The 18,769-nt window shown below is 50.7% G+C and overlaps 2 protein-coding genes across 6 annotated transcripts in view; one reads left to right on the top strand and one right to left on the bottom strand.

Annotated features, from left to right (window-relative positions):
- Positions 1-4,354, top strand: part of LOC121437839 (histone-lysine N-methyltransferase SETDB1) — a 35,323-nt gene extending 30,969 nt beyond the window's left edge. For all 4 annotated transcript variants that reach the window (XM_041637906.1, XM_041637908.1, XM_041637907.1 and 1 more), the window contains 7 exons: positions 610-1,223; positions 2,018-2,046; positions 2,152-2,281; positions 2,540-2,705; positions 3,060-3,271; positions 3,507-3,595; positions 3,740-4,354. In XM_041637906.1, coding sequence (XP_041493840.1) covers positions 610-1,223; positions 2,018-2,046; positions 2,152-2,281; positions 2,540-2,705; positions 3,060-3,271; positions 3,507-3,595; positions 3,740-3,857 — 1,358 coding nt within the window. In that variant the 3' untranslated portion in view covers positions 3,858-4,354. The remainder of the gene's footprint in view (positions 1-609; positions 1,224-2,017; positions 2,047-2,151; positions 2,282-2,539; positions 2,706-3,059; positions 3,272-3,506; positions 3,596-3,739) is intronic.
- LOC121437841 (ceramide synthase 2) lies at positions 4,302-12,346 on the bottom strand. Of its 2 annotated transcripts, none has more exons than XM_041637910.1 (11): positions 12,047-12,346; positions 7,525-7,698; positions 6,996-7,113; positions 6,740-6,858; positions 6,534-6,591; positions 6,403-6,453; positions 6,158-6,250; positions 5,862-5,990; positions 5,569-5,675; positions 5,335-5,488; positions 4,302-5,184 (listed from the first exon to the last, which is right to left on the bottom strand). In XM_041637910.1, exons 2-11 carry the CDS (start codon positions 7,695-7,697, stop codon positions 5,044-5,046), a joined length of 1,143 nt encoding a protein of 380 aa, XP_041493844.1. In that variant the 5' UTR covers position 7,698; positions 12,047-12,346; the 3' UTR covers positions 4,302-5,043. The 2 variants fall into 2 exon arrangements, with proteins under 2 accessions (XP_041493844.1, XP_041493845.1); XM_041637911.1 differs by lacking the exon at positions 12,047-12,346 and adding an exon at positions 11,846-11,974.
- Positions 12,347-18,769: the final 6,423 nt, after the last annotated feature.

Genomic DNA, 18,769 nt, shown 5'->3' with positions numbered 1-18,769 from the left:
CAGCATGTGCTTAGTTTGCAGGAGACACTGAATTCAGTCCTAGCACTTAGAAGAGGGACTGGACGATCTGGCGTTTAACTGAGAGTAAGAGGAGACAGGAGCTCCTCCTGTAAAGACATGCTAGGTGATGTACCTATGTAGGCGGACCAGAGAGAGTTAAAGGTGCTTCATGAAAACAGTGAAAGGGAGCCGGGCAGTGGTGGCGCACACCTTTAGTCCCAGCACTTGGGAAGCAGAGACAGGCCTCTGTGAGTTCGAGGCCAACCTGATCTAGAAAAGCTAGTTCCAGGACAGGCTCCAAAAGCTACAGAGAAACCTTGTTTCGAAATACAAACAAAGAAACAAAAAAAAAAAACAAAAAAAAACGGTGAAAGGGAATCAGATTTTGGCTGTTGTTGTCTCTTCAGTGAGAGACCTCATTTAGATCCCATTGTATCGTTTTCTCCTAGAGATATTTTAACATAGAAGGTCAAAGGCCAATGTAACAGGTTGTAGTGACCTTGCTTTCATGGTGAAGACAAGGGTGGCCTCCAGAGTGAGCACATAGTACAGGGTTTGCCCTCTGGGTAGGGTCACTGATAAAAACCTTTCAATTCTCTTCATTCTCAGGCAAAATCCTGACAGATGACTTTGCAGACAAAGAAGGCCTGGAGATGGGTGATGAGTACTTTGCAAATCTGGACCACATTGAAAGTGTGGAGAACTTTAAGGAAGGATATGAGAGTGATGTCGGCAATTCCTCTGACAGCAGTGGGGTGGACATGAAGGACCAGGAAGATGGCAACAGTGGTTCCGAGGACCCTGAGGAATCCAATGACGACAGCTCTGATGATAACTTCTGTAGGGATGAGGACTTCAGCACCAGTTCAGTGTGGCGTAGCTATGCTACCCGAAGACAGACCCGGGGTCAGAAGGAGAATGGGCTGTCTGAGATGGCTTCCAAGGATTCCCGCCCCCCAGACCTTGGACCTCCACATGCTCCTATACCTCCCTCAGTATCTGTAGGGGGCTGCAAACCACCTTCATCTGAGGAGACTCCCAAGAACAAGGTGGCCTCGTGGCTGAGCTGCAATAGTGTCAGTGAAAGTGGATTTGCCGACTCTGATAGCCGTTCCTCCTTCAAGACTAGTGAAGGTGGAGGAGGCCGGGGAGAGGCTGAGAAGGCCTCTACCTCAGTATTGAGCTTCAAGGATGAAGGAGACACTAAGCAGACTAAGAAAGAGGTAAGAAAGGACTGAACATGCTTTTTTTTGTTTTCTTTTTTTCGGGACAGGGTTTCTCTGTGTAACAGTCATAACTGTCCTGAAACAAGCTCTTGTAGACCAGGCTGGCCTCGATCTGCTTACCTCTGCCTCCTGTGTGCTGGGATTATAGATGTGCACCACCACTACCCAGCTGGATGAACACTCTTGAGAGCAGCCACCCCTCCCCAAGGAAAACTTGTGCTTTTTAATGCATGGTTCTGAAGTTTTAAAGCCACGTCTGGTGATGGCCATCCTAGCTGGAGGACTCCCAGGACAGTGTAAGGTGTCGCATGGCAAGAGTCAGGGAACATGTGTCTATGTTAAGAGCAGTGCCTTTTAACCTTGGTACAAATGGAGATTGAGGTGGGGGGGCCACCTCGGTCAAGACTCCATCTCAAACCCAAAGCAATAAATAACTGAAATAGTTAGGGTTTGTTTCATTTTGTTTTTCATTACTGTTTTTAGATAGGATTGCACTACAAGTATATCTTTGATATTGAAACATTCCCCATTACAGGTAGTAAAACTGTTGGGTCCATGGAACACTGTGCTTGCAATACTGTTCCCTGTGTTATGTTAGTGGGAAAGATTAAAGGACCTTGCCAGGGGAGTATACTGATGAGAATGATTATTGCTGTTAGGTTACAGAGTGCTTTCCCCACAGCACCCCTCTTTAGTGTGCCTCTTTACTGCCTTATGCTAATGTTGTCTTTGGAAATCTTTTGTTACCTTGGGCCATGAAAGCATTTAACCCTTCCCTTGTTCCTTCCCAGGACCCGGATGACCGAAACAAGACGTCAGTGTAAGTGCTTGCTTTTGGACTGTGCTGAGTCTGCCTTCTCCTTTCACACTTACAAGAGAAACAGCCAGTAACTTGACTCCTCTCATTCTTTGCCCTTCCTATCAGAGTTACTGAAAGCTCTCAGAATTATGGACACAATCTTCCTATGAAGTCTGAAGGGCTTCGCCGACCATCTAGTAAAACTTCTGTGCCCCAAAGCCGGCGACTTGTGGCTTCTACTCAGTCAAACCATGATGTGAGTGCCTTCTCTTTTATTTAGTCCAAGTAAAGGAACATGTAGTAGCCTCACCTCAAATCATTCACTAGAATAACTATCAGTTAAGTCTCTTCTTAATTCTTTGGTCTTGACTTTTCTACCTTGTTCTCCGACATCTAACCATCATCATCTTGCAGTTGCCATAGCCCATTTTGCCAAATCCTAGGTAAAAGCAAGAACTTGAAGCAGCCTTTCTTCCCAGTAGCTCTTCTTCCCTCTCCACCATTGTCTCCCCAGGACATCTTGACACTGTCCAGCAGCACAGAAAGCGAGGGGGAAAGTGCAACCAGCCGAAAGCCCACTGCTGGCCAGACTTCAGCCACAGCCGTTGACAGTGATGACATCCAGACCATTTCTTCTGGCTCTGAAGGCGATGACTTTGAGGACAAGAAGACCTCATCCGGTAGTCTGAAAATGTTTGGGGAGTAGTAGGAAGAAGCAGGAAAGTCGGGAACATTTGTTGTTGTTTGGTTTTTCCAGACAGGGTTTCTCAGCTATGGATCCTGTCCTGGAACTAGCTCTGTAGACCAGGCTGGCCTCGAACTCACAGAGATCCGCCTGTCTCTGCCTCCTGAGTGCCAGGATTGAAGGCGTGCACCACTCACACCTGACTAGTGATTTAGGGTCTTAGCCTGAGATCTAGCCTAGCATATTGCTATTCCTGAACTGAGCAGGCTGGGTTAAACAAAAGATAGGAGATCTGATCATGAGTTGGTATAGGTCTCACACACCCTTTTTTTTTTTTTTTGCTTTTCAGGTCCAGCAAAGCGCCAGGTGGCAGTAAAATCAACCCGAGGTTTTGCTCTTAAATCAACCCATGGGATTGCTATTAAATCAACCAACATGGCTTCTGTGGACAAGGGGGAGAGCGCACCAGTTCGTAAGAACACACGCCAGTTCTACGATGGTGAAGAATCTTGCTACATCATTGACGCCAAGCTTGAAGGCAACCTAGGCCGCTACCTCAATGTAAGACTCTTGACCACTTCTAAGTGCAGGGTTGTGTATGCCATTGCTCTCAAATTCCTAATTCTTTAAAGATATTATACAAACCCACTTTTGCTTATAAGTTGATTTCAAAGAATAAGGTAGCTTTCTTTCAAAACACCACTGATGTGCAGTGGGGGTAGAGATATCACTTTCTTGTAATTCTCACAAAGCCAGACGTTTCCTTGGTCAAGTGACTGTCATCTTTGCACTACAGCATAGTTGCAGCCCCAACTTGTTTGTCCAGAATGTCTTCGTGGATACTCATGATCTTCGCTTCCCTTGGGTGGCCTTTTTTGCCAGCAAGTAAGAGGGATAATGAGGAAGGGGTAAATTCCATGGAGATTCTGGGTGGGGGGACCTTCCTTTGTGGCCAGGCTTCACCTTTATCTTCTAAACTCTACTTCCAAGTGCCTATGCTACCACATCACCATCCTTTTCCCTCTTCAGGAGAATCCGGGCTGGAACAGAACTTACTTGGGACTACAACTACGAAGTGGGCAGCGTGGAAGGCAAGGAGCTGCTGTGCTGCTGCGGAGCCATTGAATGCAGAGGGCGTCTCCTGTAAAGGGAGACCCTTGGACAGGGTCTTCCTGGCTGTTGAACTCTGACCCCAGGTCTCTGGTCTAGCTACTCTCCAGTTCCTAGTAGATAGAAATGGGGATTCTGGATCAGGACTCTCCCAGTGTGGTGCTAGCAGGCACTAGGGTGGGTAGACATGGCCACTCTAGCCTCAGCCTGAGGTCCTTCTCAGATGTTCCCGTGTTCACGATTCTCATGGGCTGTATGTCTGCCGTCCCTATCCTGTGTGGTTTCGTGATGAAGATTGTGTATCTTCTCTCCTCAGTCCCCATCGTAATCTCCCAGGGAGAGGTCATTTTCCCAGTGGGCAGCTGTCTTACACCTCCATTTTACTTGTGTAATTTTTAGCAAAAAAAAAAAAGTTACATAACCACAAAGAAGGCCTAAGAAAACTATCCCCTTTCTCAGTTCTTCATAGTCTGACACACTGTCATGTTTTATTTAACCTTTAATATACTTTAATTAAAAAAAAAACCATTAACAGTACATTTTGGTCTGAAATGGTCCCTCGCCATAATGCCAGGTCCTAGCTGTAGTTCTGGCTTTATAACTGAAACTCCAAATGTTCAATAAATAAGAGAACTAGTTGCCGTTCTACTCCACGCCAGCTTGTCTTAGCTGGAGGGAGGGGAAAGAAAGGAGGCAGTGACATCCTGAAACTGTGGTCCCTGGGGTAGGGTGAGAGGCATGTATACCCTCCTTCACTTAGTTAACTTGTTATAAAGGAGAAAAAGTTAAAAGTAGCTCAGCTTTCATTTTTGGCTTGAGCTAGGGTGCTTAGAAAGGTGGAACCTTGGTCCAGCTTTGGCAGAATGAGGCCCAGAGATGGGACAGTAAGGCACAACCCTGGCTTAAAGTCAGGGAGTCAAAGGCGAACAGCTCCAAATTCTTCAGAATAAGGAATGTGAGTTTTAACTCCAACCCTCAGAGTGGAGAAAGATTTTCAGAAAGCATGAGAAAGGGTAGCCTGGAAAACAGAGAGGGTAGTCAGACCATTCCCCTCTCTAGCAGAGGATATGACCAACCTTCTCTCCCTGAGATAGGCTGGTTACAGTTAGGTGACAGACTCCTCTCCTTACGCCCTTTCTCCCCGGAGCTCAGGTGTCCCTACAGGGAAGGCTGGCTAGTTTCTTGGCTTCGTGTATTAATGTGGGGGCAGCTAGGACAATGGTTCAGTCATTCTTAGGATGATTGTTATTGAGGATGGGGTGGCCATTAGCTAGGAGCTGACTCTTCGCTCCTGCCCCAGCTGCAGCCTCCTCCCCCTCTGAGCTCTCTGTTTCTTCTCGGTCACTGCGTTCATCTTCTACCAGCTGTGAAAAGGACAAAAAGGGTTATGTATTTCCTGCTAGCCCCCAGAACCTCACACTGTTTCAGAAGCGTTACTGGCATGACAGAGTTTAGATTAGAGGGTTTGGGGTTGAGAGTGCTGAGGTCTACAAAGGGGAGGCAGCCTTCCTCACCTTTCCAGTTATGAACTTGTGGGCCATGCGCAGGATGAAGTAGGCCCAGAAGATGTGCAGCATCTGCAGCACTGCCATCATGGCGTTGAAGAAGTAATAGCCAAAGAAGGCAGGGTAGAGCTCCAGGGGGTATACCAGTGTGCAGTGTAGGATCCTGAGGAGTTAAGAGAGAGTGGTTACATGGAGCTGGGTGAAACGAGAGAGAAAGGCAAGAAGAGCCAGCTCCCTGCTCACCAGAAGGGCATGATGACCAGTCGCGTCAAGATGAAAACGATGGCGAAGACAATGAAGAGGTTATTGCAGGTGTTCTTCCAGCCCGCGTAGTTAAACATCTTGGCAGACTATAAATAGTCCATCTATCATCATGGGCCCCCGACTCTCCCGTACACATTAATTATGTGTGTGTGGTTAGCAGCACTGGCTGTGCCCTCCCACCTCAGTACCAGGAATATCTGCCCTCTCCACCCCTGGAAGACTGGAGGAACAAATGAGCCTGCAGTGGGAACTCTACTGTGAGGAAGCCTAACCTCCAGCAGGTAGTCAGAGGAGTCATGCAGAGCCAAGACGAGAGTCCCTGCTCGGACGTAGTTGGCAAACCAGGAGAAGCTGAGGAGAATGATGGTGGCCACATGGTGAATGATCTGTTCCTTAAAATCCTGCAGAAAAGATGCAGGCTTCAAGAGACTCTTCCATGTTCACTGTTCACACACACAACCCAAACTTTTGTTCCCGGTATCCCAGCAGCTCTGTCCAGATCTCTGAGAAGTCCTGATTCCAGGCCTCATCTAGCCCTTGGACTTAACTGCACAGCCTCTTCACCCACCTTCCGCTTGACGTCGGAGGCAATGCTGAAGAGCAGGGACCAGTAGAAGGAGAGTTCGATCATGTAGTACCAATACTGAGAAGGGACGATGCTCTGGGAGAGGAAAGAGTGGTGAGGGATCCCAGAACAACTAGCTCTAAGGGGCTCACCTCCAAACTCGTGCCCCTTCTAGCCCCTCAAGATACTCTGTTGTGTGAAGAAACTCTTAATAATGGGTGTTGTGTGCTGTAGGCCACTCCTCATACCTGTATGGGGTATCCCTCCCAAACTTTCCTCAAGTCATAGAACCAGGGTTTCTGCAAAGAGATTAAAGATGTCAAATCCTATTGCTTTTCCCCATCTTGACAGAAGATGTGTCCCACATCCCAGTACTCACATCCATGATGACAGCCACGCCAGCAACAAAGGCAATTAGGTAAAACGTGAATCTCCAACTGCAAGAGGAAGCACATCTGGCTAGGCAGGAGGATCAGCAGCTTCCACTGCCCCCACACACCCTCTCAAGGGACCCTTACTCCTGTACACCACAGCCCTCTCCTCCCAGCAAGAAACAACAGAACTGTGCCACCCAGTTTCCCCCACCTGGCTTCTCGGAACTTCTTGAGAAGGCTGGGCCTGTCCTGGTTGCGGCGGCGGCGGAACCAGCGTTCTATCTGGCGGCTAGAGAGCCCACTCTGCCGAGACAAAAGCTCTACCTCCACCTAAGCATAGTGAGGCCACGACATTCAGCTGTCAAATCGGCAGTGCCCCAACTCTGCCCAACCTCACCAAGTCCTCACCTTCCAGAGCTAGCATTCTAACCCTGGCCCACCCAAACTCAGCAACTCCCCGCTCGTACCTGCTTGGGCTGCTTGCCGCTGGTCAGGTAGAAATGCTCTAAGGTGACGTTGGGAGGGGCCCGTAGTCGGGTTTTCTCCTTAACATTCAGGAGGGCAGCCAGAGGTGTAGCCACATAACTGGGGAAGGGACATGAGAGAGAGGTGTCTGGCTCCCTTGGAGCACTCCTAACCCCTAAACGGGGAGGACAAAGTACCACAAGTTCAGGCATCTTAATTTTGGGCCTCAGTTTCCCAAGTTTCCTGGCAACCCCCTTTCCTCTAGCCTCCTGGGCTGCCCACAGCCGACAAAGCTGCCTATGTTCACTATTGACCAGGCGAAGAGGAGGCGGGCACGGGGTGAGAACAACCAGCTATTGAAGGAAAGGGCTGGGGTTGCTGAGGCCTCAGGAAGACAATGGTGCCCTGGGGGAGGGCAAGCAGGCAGCAGGGACCTGGGTGCAGAGAGCACCACTGTCCAGAACTAAGTCTCAAGAGACCAACATGAAGTCTGCTAGGCTGGCCACAGTCGGAGGTGTGGGGCATGCTCACAGCTCAAAGAAGTATCGAACGACGAGAAAGACCAGGGCCAGGGGAAGTGTGATGTAGAGGTCTGAGGCTTTGGCATAGACACGTCCATCTCTGTCTTCTAGATCAGCCCAGGTTAGGTTCACGGGCAGCCATAGTCGGTCCCACCAGAAGTGGTCATACAATGTCTGGAGCATCCTAAGTGAGGGAGGGAGAAGCTAGTCAGAGCTCCGCAGGGAAGAAAAAAAAAAAAGGAATGGGACTGGGACTCTGCCTGGGACTCTGGGTTTGGCTACATGGCCCTGGAACAAACTGCTTTCCTCCACTGACTCAGTTTCCTTATCTGTAATAGGAAATCAGCAGCTTTCAAGTTCCAGCATTTACAGTTTGTTGCAACCTTAGGTGATGCTGATACCACAAAGGCCTGATCCCCTGGGGAAAAACAAAAAAAACAAACAAAAAAAAAACCACTCATTTCTTAATTTCTTAAGTCTTATCTTTTGGCTCTCAACCTGGAGAGAACAAGCAAGACCCAGAGAAGCAATAGTCAACAGCCAGGGAAGTCATCCAGGTTGATTGGGCGTGGTGTAACACCTTCAATCCCAGACTCAGGAGGCAGAGGGAGAGGCAGGTAGAGCCACGGTGTCCAGAACAGCCAGGGCTACATAGTGACCCTTAGCTGGCCAGCAGATCTACAGGAGAAAATGAAACAGGTACCATCCCCAAAGAACAGTGAGCATTGGCACTCCATGCCAAGGCATTCAGTCTCTTAAGTAAGGCAGAGCATGATCACTAAGACTGTTCAGAAGGGAAGTGAGAGGCACACACAGTGTCAGCGCTGAGGACAGGGTCTGCACAGCAAACCAAGACATCTGGCAAAGCGACCTATTTTCCCTCTTCCTCCTCCTCTTTCTCCTTTATTCTTTGAGACAGCACCTATGCAGTGCAGTACTGCCTCAGCAGCTCAAGCAGCCCAAGTGCTGAAATGACAAGCTCACCACCACAGCTGCCATAACCTATTTCTTTTTTTTTTTTTCTTTTTCCTTCAAGACAGGGTTTCTCTGTAGCTTTGGAGCCTGTCCTGGAACTAGCTCTTGTAGACCAGGCTGGCCTCAAACTCATAGAGATCCACCTGCCTCTGCCTCCCAAGTGCCAGGATTAAAGGCATGCGCGACCAACCACCCAGCATTCATAACCTATTTCTTACAAAGGCGCATCCAGAACATAAAAACCTGTCTGCAAGTCAACATCCTCAAGCCAGGAAAGAGCTGCTGCTTTCAATTTCCCTCCTCTCCTCCACAGAAAGATGAAAAACAGTTTGGCACTGAACACCGGGATCCAGATGAGGCAGGGGACAGTCTACGACTCGAGGAGTAGGGGAACCAAGGAAGTCCCCACCTCTCATCCTCCTTGAATAGAGAGAAAAGGTGGCAGCATTCAGACTGACCTATGGACTGGGCGCTGTGACAGATGGAGAGAGAGCAGGAGCTGGAGTGTGTGTGGAGGCACCAGGCTCTGAATTTCAAGTGGAGCTGCCTCAGGAGGCGGACACCTCAGCCCACAGCTGAGCTGGGCTGGGCTCTGACTCTTTCAGCAGCTCCGCCCCCACCCTCCATAGAAGCACTTGCGAAATCCCTCTCTGCCTGTCACGGGTCAGTCAGTATTCCAGCTTGAGGACTTTACCCTCCTGTCCCCACTCCTGGTCACTGCTCTTTCGGATGAAACCAGAGGTCAGCATAGACGATAAAGGGTTTTCAGCTCCACACACCCCACCATGCATTCCAGGCCTCGCCGTGGAGGGCAGTGTTCCTTCCCATTCCACCTTAGCCCAAATAAATATTTAATTTGTTGAAAAGAGATGGGAGCCTCTCAAAGTGAACAAAACTAAATGTAACTGCCCACACAAGCACACATTCTTCCTAGAGAGAAGCAAAAAACTGAGCAGGCAAGGGAAGAGCAGCAAACCAGACTAATGGGGTAGTCTGCACACCTCCATCTCTTCCTCCCCACCTTGTGGTTTAGCCAGATAGGAGTAGGGACCAATGCCTGACCCTGGCATCTGACTACCTTGTTTCGCAGGGCCTAACTTCTCCAGTGAGACCTAAATTCCTAGCCTTGGGCTATGCCGTCACATTTAGTAGGATGTTTTCTCATTAGAACCTCTAGAGGGTTAAGGATACGGAGGACTAGCTAAGGGCCTGCAGGGTGGGTGGAGCCTCTCTCCTGGACTCCAAGAGCAGAGGAATGTCTAGTGCCTTTCTTATCCCTACAAAGAAGGTAAGAGCTAGGGGCTGGGGGTGGGGCAATTGGGTATCACAGAACGGCTGAGGGAAAGCACTAGAACAACACATCAGACCTCCTCCACCCTGTGTGTGGAGTGGTGTGTAACTAGGGGGTGCGGGCCAGTGGGGGCTGCACGCTGTGCTTCAAGCGTGCTGTGATCAGAGTCCCTGCTGTCCAGAACAGCAGAGAAGCTGCCCCAGATCCAGCAGGGAGGGGAAGGGGCTGGAGTTTCCAGCCAGTCTCTTACACATCTCCCCAGAACCAATCTGCTCCCTGCTGCACCCCAGGTGGCACTGGCACCAGCACACCAAGACAAGCATCCATAAACATCAGGCCGAGAAAAGGCAACATTCAGCCCCCTCGTCCCTAAGGGTAGATGGAGTCTTGATTACACCTGCAGCTTTTCCACTCACAAAAATTATGCCACCTGCACACACAGAGAGATACGGTGTATGTGTTCATCTACTGGTCTCCCACTCCGCACACCTGCCTCAGATACAGACACCACGCTGGAGAGGGGCCAGTGCGGCAGGGATTTCACAGGCATTGTGTGACTCCCAAATGGAGCAGGTTCAACCTGGCTCCAGCCTTCTCTCCTCAAACTGGCCCACAGCCTCTCCCCAGCAGATGAAAAGGGTGGGAGACAGGTGCCAATGGAGCTTGCAGGCCCAGAGGGATGGAAGGGATAAGTGTAGCTAGCCTGTTAAGAAAAACTGCTCAGACTCAATGGATGACAGTCCTAGTGACTCTGTTTGCAGAGAGATTAAAAAAGAGAGGGTCCCATGGGCTCTGGGGTCTGAAGGAGGTCGGAGTACTCTTTCTTGTTGAAAACTTTCCTTCCGGGGAGCATCAGCTGCTCATGGACTTCTCTCTAGCAGGTGAAGAACAATGGGCGAAGTCAAAAGGTGTGTCTCTGCTTCAGGATACTACTGCACTAGCCCAAAAATATGGGTCAGATTCTGGCAAAGATGGGGGTGTGAGGTGGCAACCATGCGACCCCAGGCTTCATGTGGTCTAGAGCTTGTCTGAGAAGTTCACAAACTCCACCCCCAACCCAAACACATTATAAGAGTGTGGCCCCCAGACACACGGAGAAGCCAGCAGGTTTAAGCAGCAGCTGAGTGTGGACGGGTGATAAAGGAACAGTATGGGGTCACTCTGCCTATGGCCAGAGGCCGGAGGGAAAGCGCCCTCTCTCCAGGGCAAAACCCGGCCAGAGGCCCAGTGAGGTGAAAGAGGTATGGGGCAGGAATGGAGACAAGGACAAATTCACACACACACACACACACACACACACACACACACGTGAGCGCGCACATCTTAGAAAGTAAGTACTGTGTGGCCAGGACCTAAGGAACAGCGCTGCAGCCCAATCCTTACCCTCAAGGGCCCCATCACAAACTTGAAGCTAGTCACCTCGATTCTGGGATGGGAAGTGGCTTCTTTCCCCAGCTCTAACATAAACAGAAGTAACTGCCTGCAGGAGGCCTTCCCTAATTCAGTTCTCCGGGAAGACCGCCTCACTCCAGACCTCACGATGCTTACAACTCCCTGACTGCTGAGGCTGTCAACTCAAATAACTGAGATCTGGTTCGGACGCCAGGAGCGCGTCTGAGGCACAGAACACTCCCAAACTCATGCCAACGATGAATGTCACGCACCTGCCCTAGCAAACTAGCTCCAGGGCCTCTGAGCCTGTAATTAGCAAGTTGCCACCCGTAAAGCTAGTTTCACCAGCTGCTCCCAGAGCTGGCCACGCACACCCCATAACGGTACAGGAATCTTAGCCCTTTGGGGCCAGGACAGAGCAAGTCTACTCCTTCCTGTTTCCCGTTCGGCACATGGACGCTCTTAACCTCTCTTCTGGGATGGGCAAAAGGGGCTCAGCAGCAGTGGCTGAGGCGGCGGCGGCCACAGCAGCAGCACCAGGGGCCGCCACCGCTTTTCCCGGGCCTCTACGCACTCAGGCCCCGGGACGCACGCGGCCCACCGGGAGGTTCTCGCACCAAAGGTCGGCGTCTGTGGCTCTGGTCCTGGGCGAGCGCCGGGCTCCGGCCCTTACCTGTTGCCCCGCAGGCCTTCTCCCCGCCAAGGCCCCGGCCCGGCCCGGCGCGCTCGCTCCAGCAGTGCTCGGCCCGCCCTCCGGCAGGCCGGCCGCCATGAGCCGGTGGAGTCCCCGGCGCCTTCGAGCTGCGCCCCGAGCCCCCGCGCCTGCCGCCTCCTCGCGGCCCCCACGGCCCCCGCGCACGGCGCACGAACTCACTCGGTGGCCGGTGCAGAGCTGGCCGGCCCGGGCGCCGCTGCTCCGTCTCCTCTCCGAGCGCCCGGCCCGTGCGCACTGGCTGGGCCGGGTCCTCTCCTCCCCCTTCCGCCGCCCGCGGCTCCCTCCCTCCTTCCTCCTCTGCCCGCCGAGCCCCGGCGAGCCCAGGCCGAGCCCAGCCGCGGAGGGAAGGCCCCGCGTGCGCCGAGCCGAGCTGGCCGTGGGCCGCGCCCGGGCGGGACCAGAGTCCCGGAACCCCGCGCTGCGCCTGTGGAGCCTCGGAGCCCCGACGGGGCGGGTGGCTCTCGCGCTGGCGGCCGCCCGGGTCTCTGGGTGGCGCGGAGGCGGCCCACTGGGAAGGGCCCCCCAGGCGCCTGAGGACACGGCTCACAGCCGGTTGCCTCTGCCCCACCCCGCGGCCCTGCTGCGGTCGACAGCCTCAGCCCGGCGTGCAGCCCTCAGTTCCTCCCGGGTTGGGGTTGGTTGCCACAGTTCCCGCGCCCGGCCGCACTGCGCGGTGGGGGAGGAATGGTGCAGCCGGGAACCCCGTCCAGGTACACCCGGTGAAAGCCCTGCCCAGACCCCGAGGCTCCCGGCAGGGAGACCAGCAGTACCCCAGCCCTGCTGTTCGGAGCCCGAACGGAGTTACTCTCAACCTTTAGTAAAGTGTACTTCCTTCTCCAGTCGACACTCCATGCTTAGCCGCGATCAGTGTCAAACCAGTTATCCCATAAGTGACCCCATAAAATTTGTGCTTCAAGGAGAGAGTGGCCTTGACTCCCATTGTGGACAGAACCTGAGTAAGTTGTACTTGAGGGCCTTTTCACAGGGAGACCTGCAGCTTCTTCCATGTAAAAAATATTTTTAAAACTATCTGGCCACACCAGGCAGAGGCAGGTAGATAGATCTCCACGAGTTCGAGGCCAGCCTGGTACACAGAGAAACCCTGTCCTGAAAACCCAAAACAAACAAACAAACCTACCTAGCCAGGTTTGGTGGCTCATCCCCAAGCAAGGTCCCAGCTTTTGGGAAACTGAAGCAGAAGTATCATTTTTCACCTTAACGAAACGGTATATTTTAAAAATATGTATTTATTTTATTGTTTGAATGTTTTGCATGTATGTACATGCACACCCCGTGCCGACGGAGTTCAGCAGAGGGCATCAGATTCCCTGGCACTGGAATTAGATACAGTGTGAGCAGCCATGTGAGTGCTGGGACCAAACCTGCTTCTCTACAAGAACAAGTGCTCTTTACTGCTGAGCCTTCCCTCCGGCCCACGAAAGAGCATTTTTATGTCATCACCAAGCCTGTGGCAGCGGCTTGCTTCACAGTGTATACAGCCAAGCACCAGTACTTTCCAGTTGCCATAGACAGAGGTGTGGCCGCACGACTCTCCCTTGGGAGTCGGCTTCTGGATCTTGGGGTGGGTGTAAAGAGGCCTTAGATGACATCCAATCGTCCACTTGCTTGCTGCGGGGGAACCCCAGCACGGATTAAACACCCCAAGAGTGTGACTGTCCTCTGCGCTCTGCGGGGTCCCCACGCTCTGCCCTCCCTTCAGTGCTCTTGCCAGAATCTTCTGCCACACAGCCTCACCGTTTTCCAAGAGAGTTCTTGTGACTGCTATCTGGGCCTCAGCTAGCTCTCTTCAGCCCAGCCACACTGATGGAGGGACTGTCCCTCTTCTTTCAGTTTATGATTTCTTTTCTTGCGGTTTTGTTTGTTTGGTTTTTGTTTTTGTTCTTTAATACCTTGCTTTCCTCTGGTCCCCACCCGATTATTTTTTTATTCTATGCGTAATGTTGTTTTGCCTGCATGCATGTCTGTGTACCATGTGCATACAGTGCCCTTGAAGGTTAGAAAAGTGTGTTTTATATTTTATTGTGTGTGTAAATTGGTGTTGTGAGCCATCATGTGGGTACTGGGAACTGAACTCAGGCCCTCTGCAAAAGCAACAAGTCCTCTTAATCCCTGAGCCAACTCTCCAGTCCCCCAGATATTTTTTTTTGAGATAGTAAGTAGCTCACTATGTAGCCACGCCTGGTTTCAAACTCAAAGCCAGTTCTCCTGAGTTCTAGATTTGCAGGTGTGAACTATCACGCTCAGCTCCCCCAGACTTTCCAAATGGTTCCTCTGCATAAGTGAAGTGGAGTTTAAAGGAAAGAAAGAGAGAAGGAAAGAAGGGAAAACAGTGGGGAGCTTTGTGGGCAAAAGCCGGATAATGAGAGCCTGAGAAATGGAGATAAGAAGGCAGACAAAGAGAAGGGGAAAGAAGAGAAACTTGGCCTCGGCCAGCGGCACCAGGATGATGTCCCCACACCCCTCCCCTGGGTGGACCAGGAGATTAGAATCACCACGCCTTTCCAGCATGTCCCCCGCCCTCAGATGGCATTGCCATGCCCACAATGCCCCAAGTGTGCTCTGCTTGCGGTGACTCACTTCCTCTGAATAGGCTGCTGAGGTGTCCCAAGGCAGTCAAAAGGCCATGGGCCAGAGTTTAGGTATCTGACAGGCTTCTGGGAAGACAGATGACATGGACCCTAACTGCAGCTGGCCTATAGAACACAGAATCCTGCCCATAATAGTGACACACTGTCAATCCCAGCAGCGGTATAACATAGAAAGTTCTGAAACAGCCAGAGCTAAAACCCTGTTGTGTGTGTGTGTGTATGTGTTATATGTATTTTTGTATTTTTATACATTGCATATATATATATAACATATAACACTAAAACCCTATTTTGTGTGTGTTATATGTATTTTTATACATTTATACATTTATATACATATATATATATGCAATGTATATGCAATATATATATATCATATAACACACACACACAAGCTCACGGAAGCCCACCTGAGTTGAGTATGGAGTCAAACAGGGCTGGTACATGGGGACTGGTGTGAGGGCCTCGTGGTTAAAGGCAAGAGCTGCCAAGCCTCGTAACCTGAGTGGAAGTCCGAAGAGCCACATGGTAGGATGGAATAACTCCTACAGTTGTCATCTAACTTCTACAGGCATGCTGTGGTGCTCACAGGCCACACGTGCACACAAGACAGACAGACAGACAGACAATAAATATGGGGGGTCCTAAAAGAGAAGAAGAAAGAAAGAAAAGCAAAGTGGGGGCAGGGAGTGTGAAGAAAAGCTCACGAGTCGGAAGCTGAGGCACTGGGCAGCAGCACTGCTGTGCCCTAGTGTTCCACAAGGGACACCCAAGTCACCTGTTCCTCATCAATAGTCGAAAAAGCAGAGGCAATGAGATACCTGGACTCTGGTTGGAAGTCCCTGGGTGTGGGAAGTCCCTGCCCTCCTCAAGTCTGTAATGAAGGTGCAGAGTGAATCCTCACTGAGCGGTCCTCCAAGTGTGCACTCCTAAATTTAGAGCATGGGCGTTGAAGGCAGTCAGTCTGTCCCAGGCCAGACTGAGAGCGGCGAAATCCCCCCAAGTTTCAGCAGAACCGCTGTGGATGCAGCACACACAGTCTGCACACTCGCAGGAAGGCCGTGCTTCGGCCATGTGTGACTGGGTTTCTGTGTGACATCTACGAATTTAGAGTTCACCTCGCAGGTTCTGGCCGGGAGTCCCTTGGGAAACGTTGGCCAGGGCAAACAGGCGCCCTCACCCTCCCTCCCTTTCACCATGACTTGTAGCCAGAATCAATTCTGAAGAGTCAGAAGGCTGGCCGTGTGGTCACCCCATCTGCCTGTCGTGAGTAGTTATCTCGCTGGGGCTCCTTACCTTAGCTGCCACCAAGTCCGCCCAGATCCCTGTGTTCTCAAGAAGCGGTTCTTCTGACAAGTGGATTATAAGAGCCCATTGATAGGCTCAAGTGGAGCAAGGGGCAGCAAGTAACCCCAGGTGATTTATTAAGAATACTCTCAGTGGTTGCTGGTGCCCTCTTGTGGCACTCCTGGGGAATGGCAGGAAAGAACCTAAGCCTACCAGGATTGGATTTTACAGAAAGAAGCAACTGTTACTAGTATAAATAAGATTGTAACACTTCTTGTTGCCATATGTTAGCATTTGACATGCATACTTAGTGCTCCGTGACCAGCACTTTTCTCAGGATTTTATATGTATTTGCTAGGATCGAACCTGGGCCTCATCCTTGAGAGGCAATGGCTCTGCCGCTGACCTGCACCTCCATCTCCATATATCTTATCTAATTCTCCCAGCAATCTATAACATAAAAACTCTTTTTAAAGATTTATTTTTGTGTATGAGTGTTCCACCTGCATGTCTGTGAGCACACCAAGCGTGCTTGGTGCCTGGAGAGGCCAGAAGAAGGCATCGAATCTCCTGGCGCTGGGTGCTAGGGACCGAACCCAGGTCCTCTGCAAGAGAAGCAAGTCTTCTTAACTGCTAAGCCGGCTCTCTCCAGTCTCTTGTTTCTCCTTCTGTGTATATGAGAGAGGTTTTGTGTTTTTCAGTGCTGGGGTTGGAACCAGGGACTCGGCTTCTTATTCAGCCTGGTTTTGTTTTTAAAGAGTTATTTTAGTCAAGTGGCGGTGGCGCACACCTTTAATCTCAGCACGTGGGAGGCAGAGACAGGAGGATCTCTGTGAGTTTGAGGCCAGCCTGGTCTACATAGCAAGTTCCAGGAAAGCCAGGACTACATAGAAAGACCCTGTCTTTAAAAAAACAAAAACACTTTTTTTAATTTTATATGTGTGAGTGTTTCAACTACGTATATAGCTGTGCACCATGTACTCGCAAAGCCCAAAGAGGCAAGAAGGGGGCATGGGGTCCCCCAGAACTGGGGTAACAGACAATCCTAAACTGCCCTGTGGGTGCTGGGTATTGAACCCTAATCCTCTTCAAGAGCAGCCAGTGCTCTTATCTGCTGAGCCAGCTCTACAGCCTGCCCCCAGGCTTCGTTCCAAGAATAAGGAAACAGCCGGGACTGTCAGGCACCTGTCCAGCATCATCACCATCGTCCGCGAAGTCAGAATTCTGTCTCTGGGGGGTCTAGACCTGCAGCTTTCAACTTAGCCACAGTGTAAAGATTAAGCCCTATGGGGGGGGGTGTTAGGCAGAGCACAGGCTACCCCATTAGAATTAGTAGAATTTCAGATAAACAATAAATAACTTGTCAGTAGAAATAATCACATTAAATATTTGGGTCATACTTTTACCAGCAAATCATTCATTGTTTATCTGAACTAACTTATGTGGAAGTGGTGTATTTTTATTTATTTAATCTAACACCCCTAATTTGCAAGGTGATTTTTTTTTTTTTATTTTCGAGACAGGGTTTCTCCGTAGCTTTTTGGTTCCTGTCCTGGAACTAGCTCTTCTAGACCAGGCTGGCCTCGAACTCACAGAGATCCGCCTGCCTCTGCCTCCCGAGTGCAGGGATTAAAGGTGTGCGCCACCACCGCCAGGCTGCAAGGCGATTTTATGCTTACACAGATTGCCTCATTTATTCCTCCCAAAGGAACCTATTCTCAGACACAACAACTTCTCCTCTGCCCTACAGTTTCTCCCGTCCTTCCCATTTAAAGATGATGACGTGTCTAGCGCAGATTATAAAAAGTGGCAGACTGGGGGTGATGGCTCACACCTGGAAATCTCAGCACTTGAAGCTGAGGCAGGAGAATTGTGAGCTCAAGGCCAGCCTGGGCTATACACCACCCCCCCATGCTTTTAATCCCAGCACTCAGGAAGCAGAGGCAGGTGGAGCTCTGTGAATTTAAGACCAGCTTAGTCTACAAGTTGAGTTCCAGGACAACCAGGGCTACACAGAGAAACCCTGTCTCAAAAAAAAAAAAACCAATTACTTAATTAATTAATTAAAAATTGGAGATTGCTGGGCTGCTGGGCTGGTGACACACGTTCCAGGACAGCCCAGACTATGTAGAGAGACCCTCTCTCAAAAAACAAAATAAATAATAAGCAAATAAAATAAAGCTTAAAGATTGACTGTGCCGGCTGGAGAGATGGCTCAGAGGTTAAGAGGTCCTGTGTTCAACTCCCAGTAACCACACAGTGGCTCACAACCATCTATAACGAATGAGATCTGGCGCCCTCTTCTGGTGTGCAGTCATACACGCAGGCAGACCACTATACATAATAAATAAATAAATCTTTAAAAAAAGCAAACAAACGAAAAAGAGATTGACTCTGATTCTAAAATTGGAGTATGTTCTCCTCTTGAGTGAGGACCAAAGCCAGCATATGACCGCCATAATGGAACTTCGTTACCGGAGTCCCCAAGTTTATTCTCTGTGTGGAATAGCAGAGACTATGTTGTGGCCCTCTCTTTCCGGGGTTCTGGGAGATCAAGGAAGACCATTCCTGCCCCAGGACTGAAGGCAAGAAAAAGACGGCTCCCCAAGCCTTAAGGGGTCAGCCCCGAGGTTTAACCGCTTAGGGTCCCCGAGGCTCCGAGGGACTGAGCGCCTGCCGCTGTGTGCTACCTCAGGTAGCACCTTGGGATTGCATCACCCTGAAGCCTAAACAGCCAGGGAACACTGGCAGCTAAAAGGCAACAGGAGGAAACTGAAATCCGGGCCCTGGGATCCTCCTCCATCTGCTGGCTGCCTTTGGGAGCGCGGTTCTCCCACGGTGCCGGTCTGCAGGGAACAAACACCCTCTGCGTTTTTCTCTCTTGACTCTGCATCTGCCTTCATCTGATTACCTGTGCGCCCTTCCTTACTCACAGATATAAACAATTCCCTTGCCTCCCCACCCGTGCTGGCTGGCTTTCCGAAGG

Source organism: Microtus oregoni, unplaced genomic scaffold (genome assembly GCF_018167655.1).
Source record: "Microtus oregoni isolate MIOR12 unplaced genomic scaffold, Mior012 000054F_ref0000373, whole genome shotgun sequence".
Lineage (NCBI taxonomy): Eukaryota > Metazoa > Chordata > Mammalia > Rodentia > Cricetidae > Microtus > Microtus oregoni.
The sequence above is the reverse complement of the archived record's forward strand: the minus strand, read 5'-3'. Positions and strand labels throughout refer to the sequence as shown.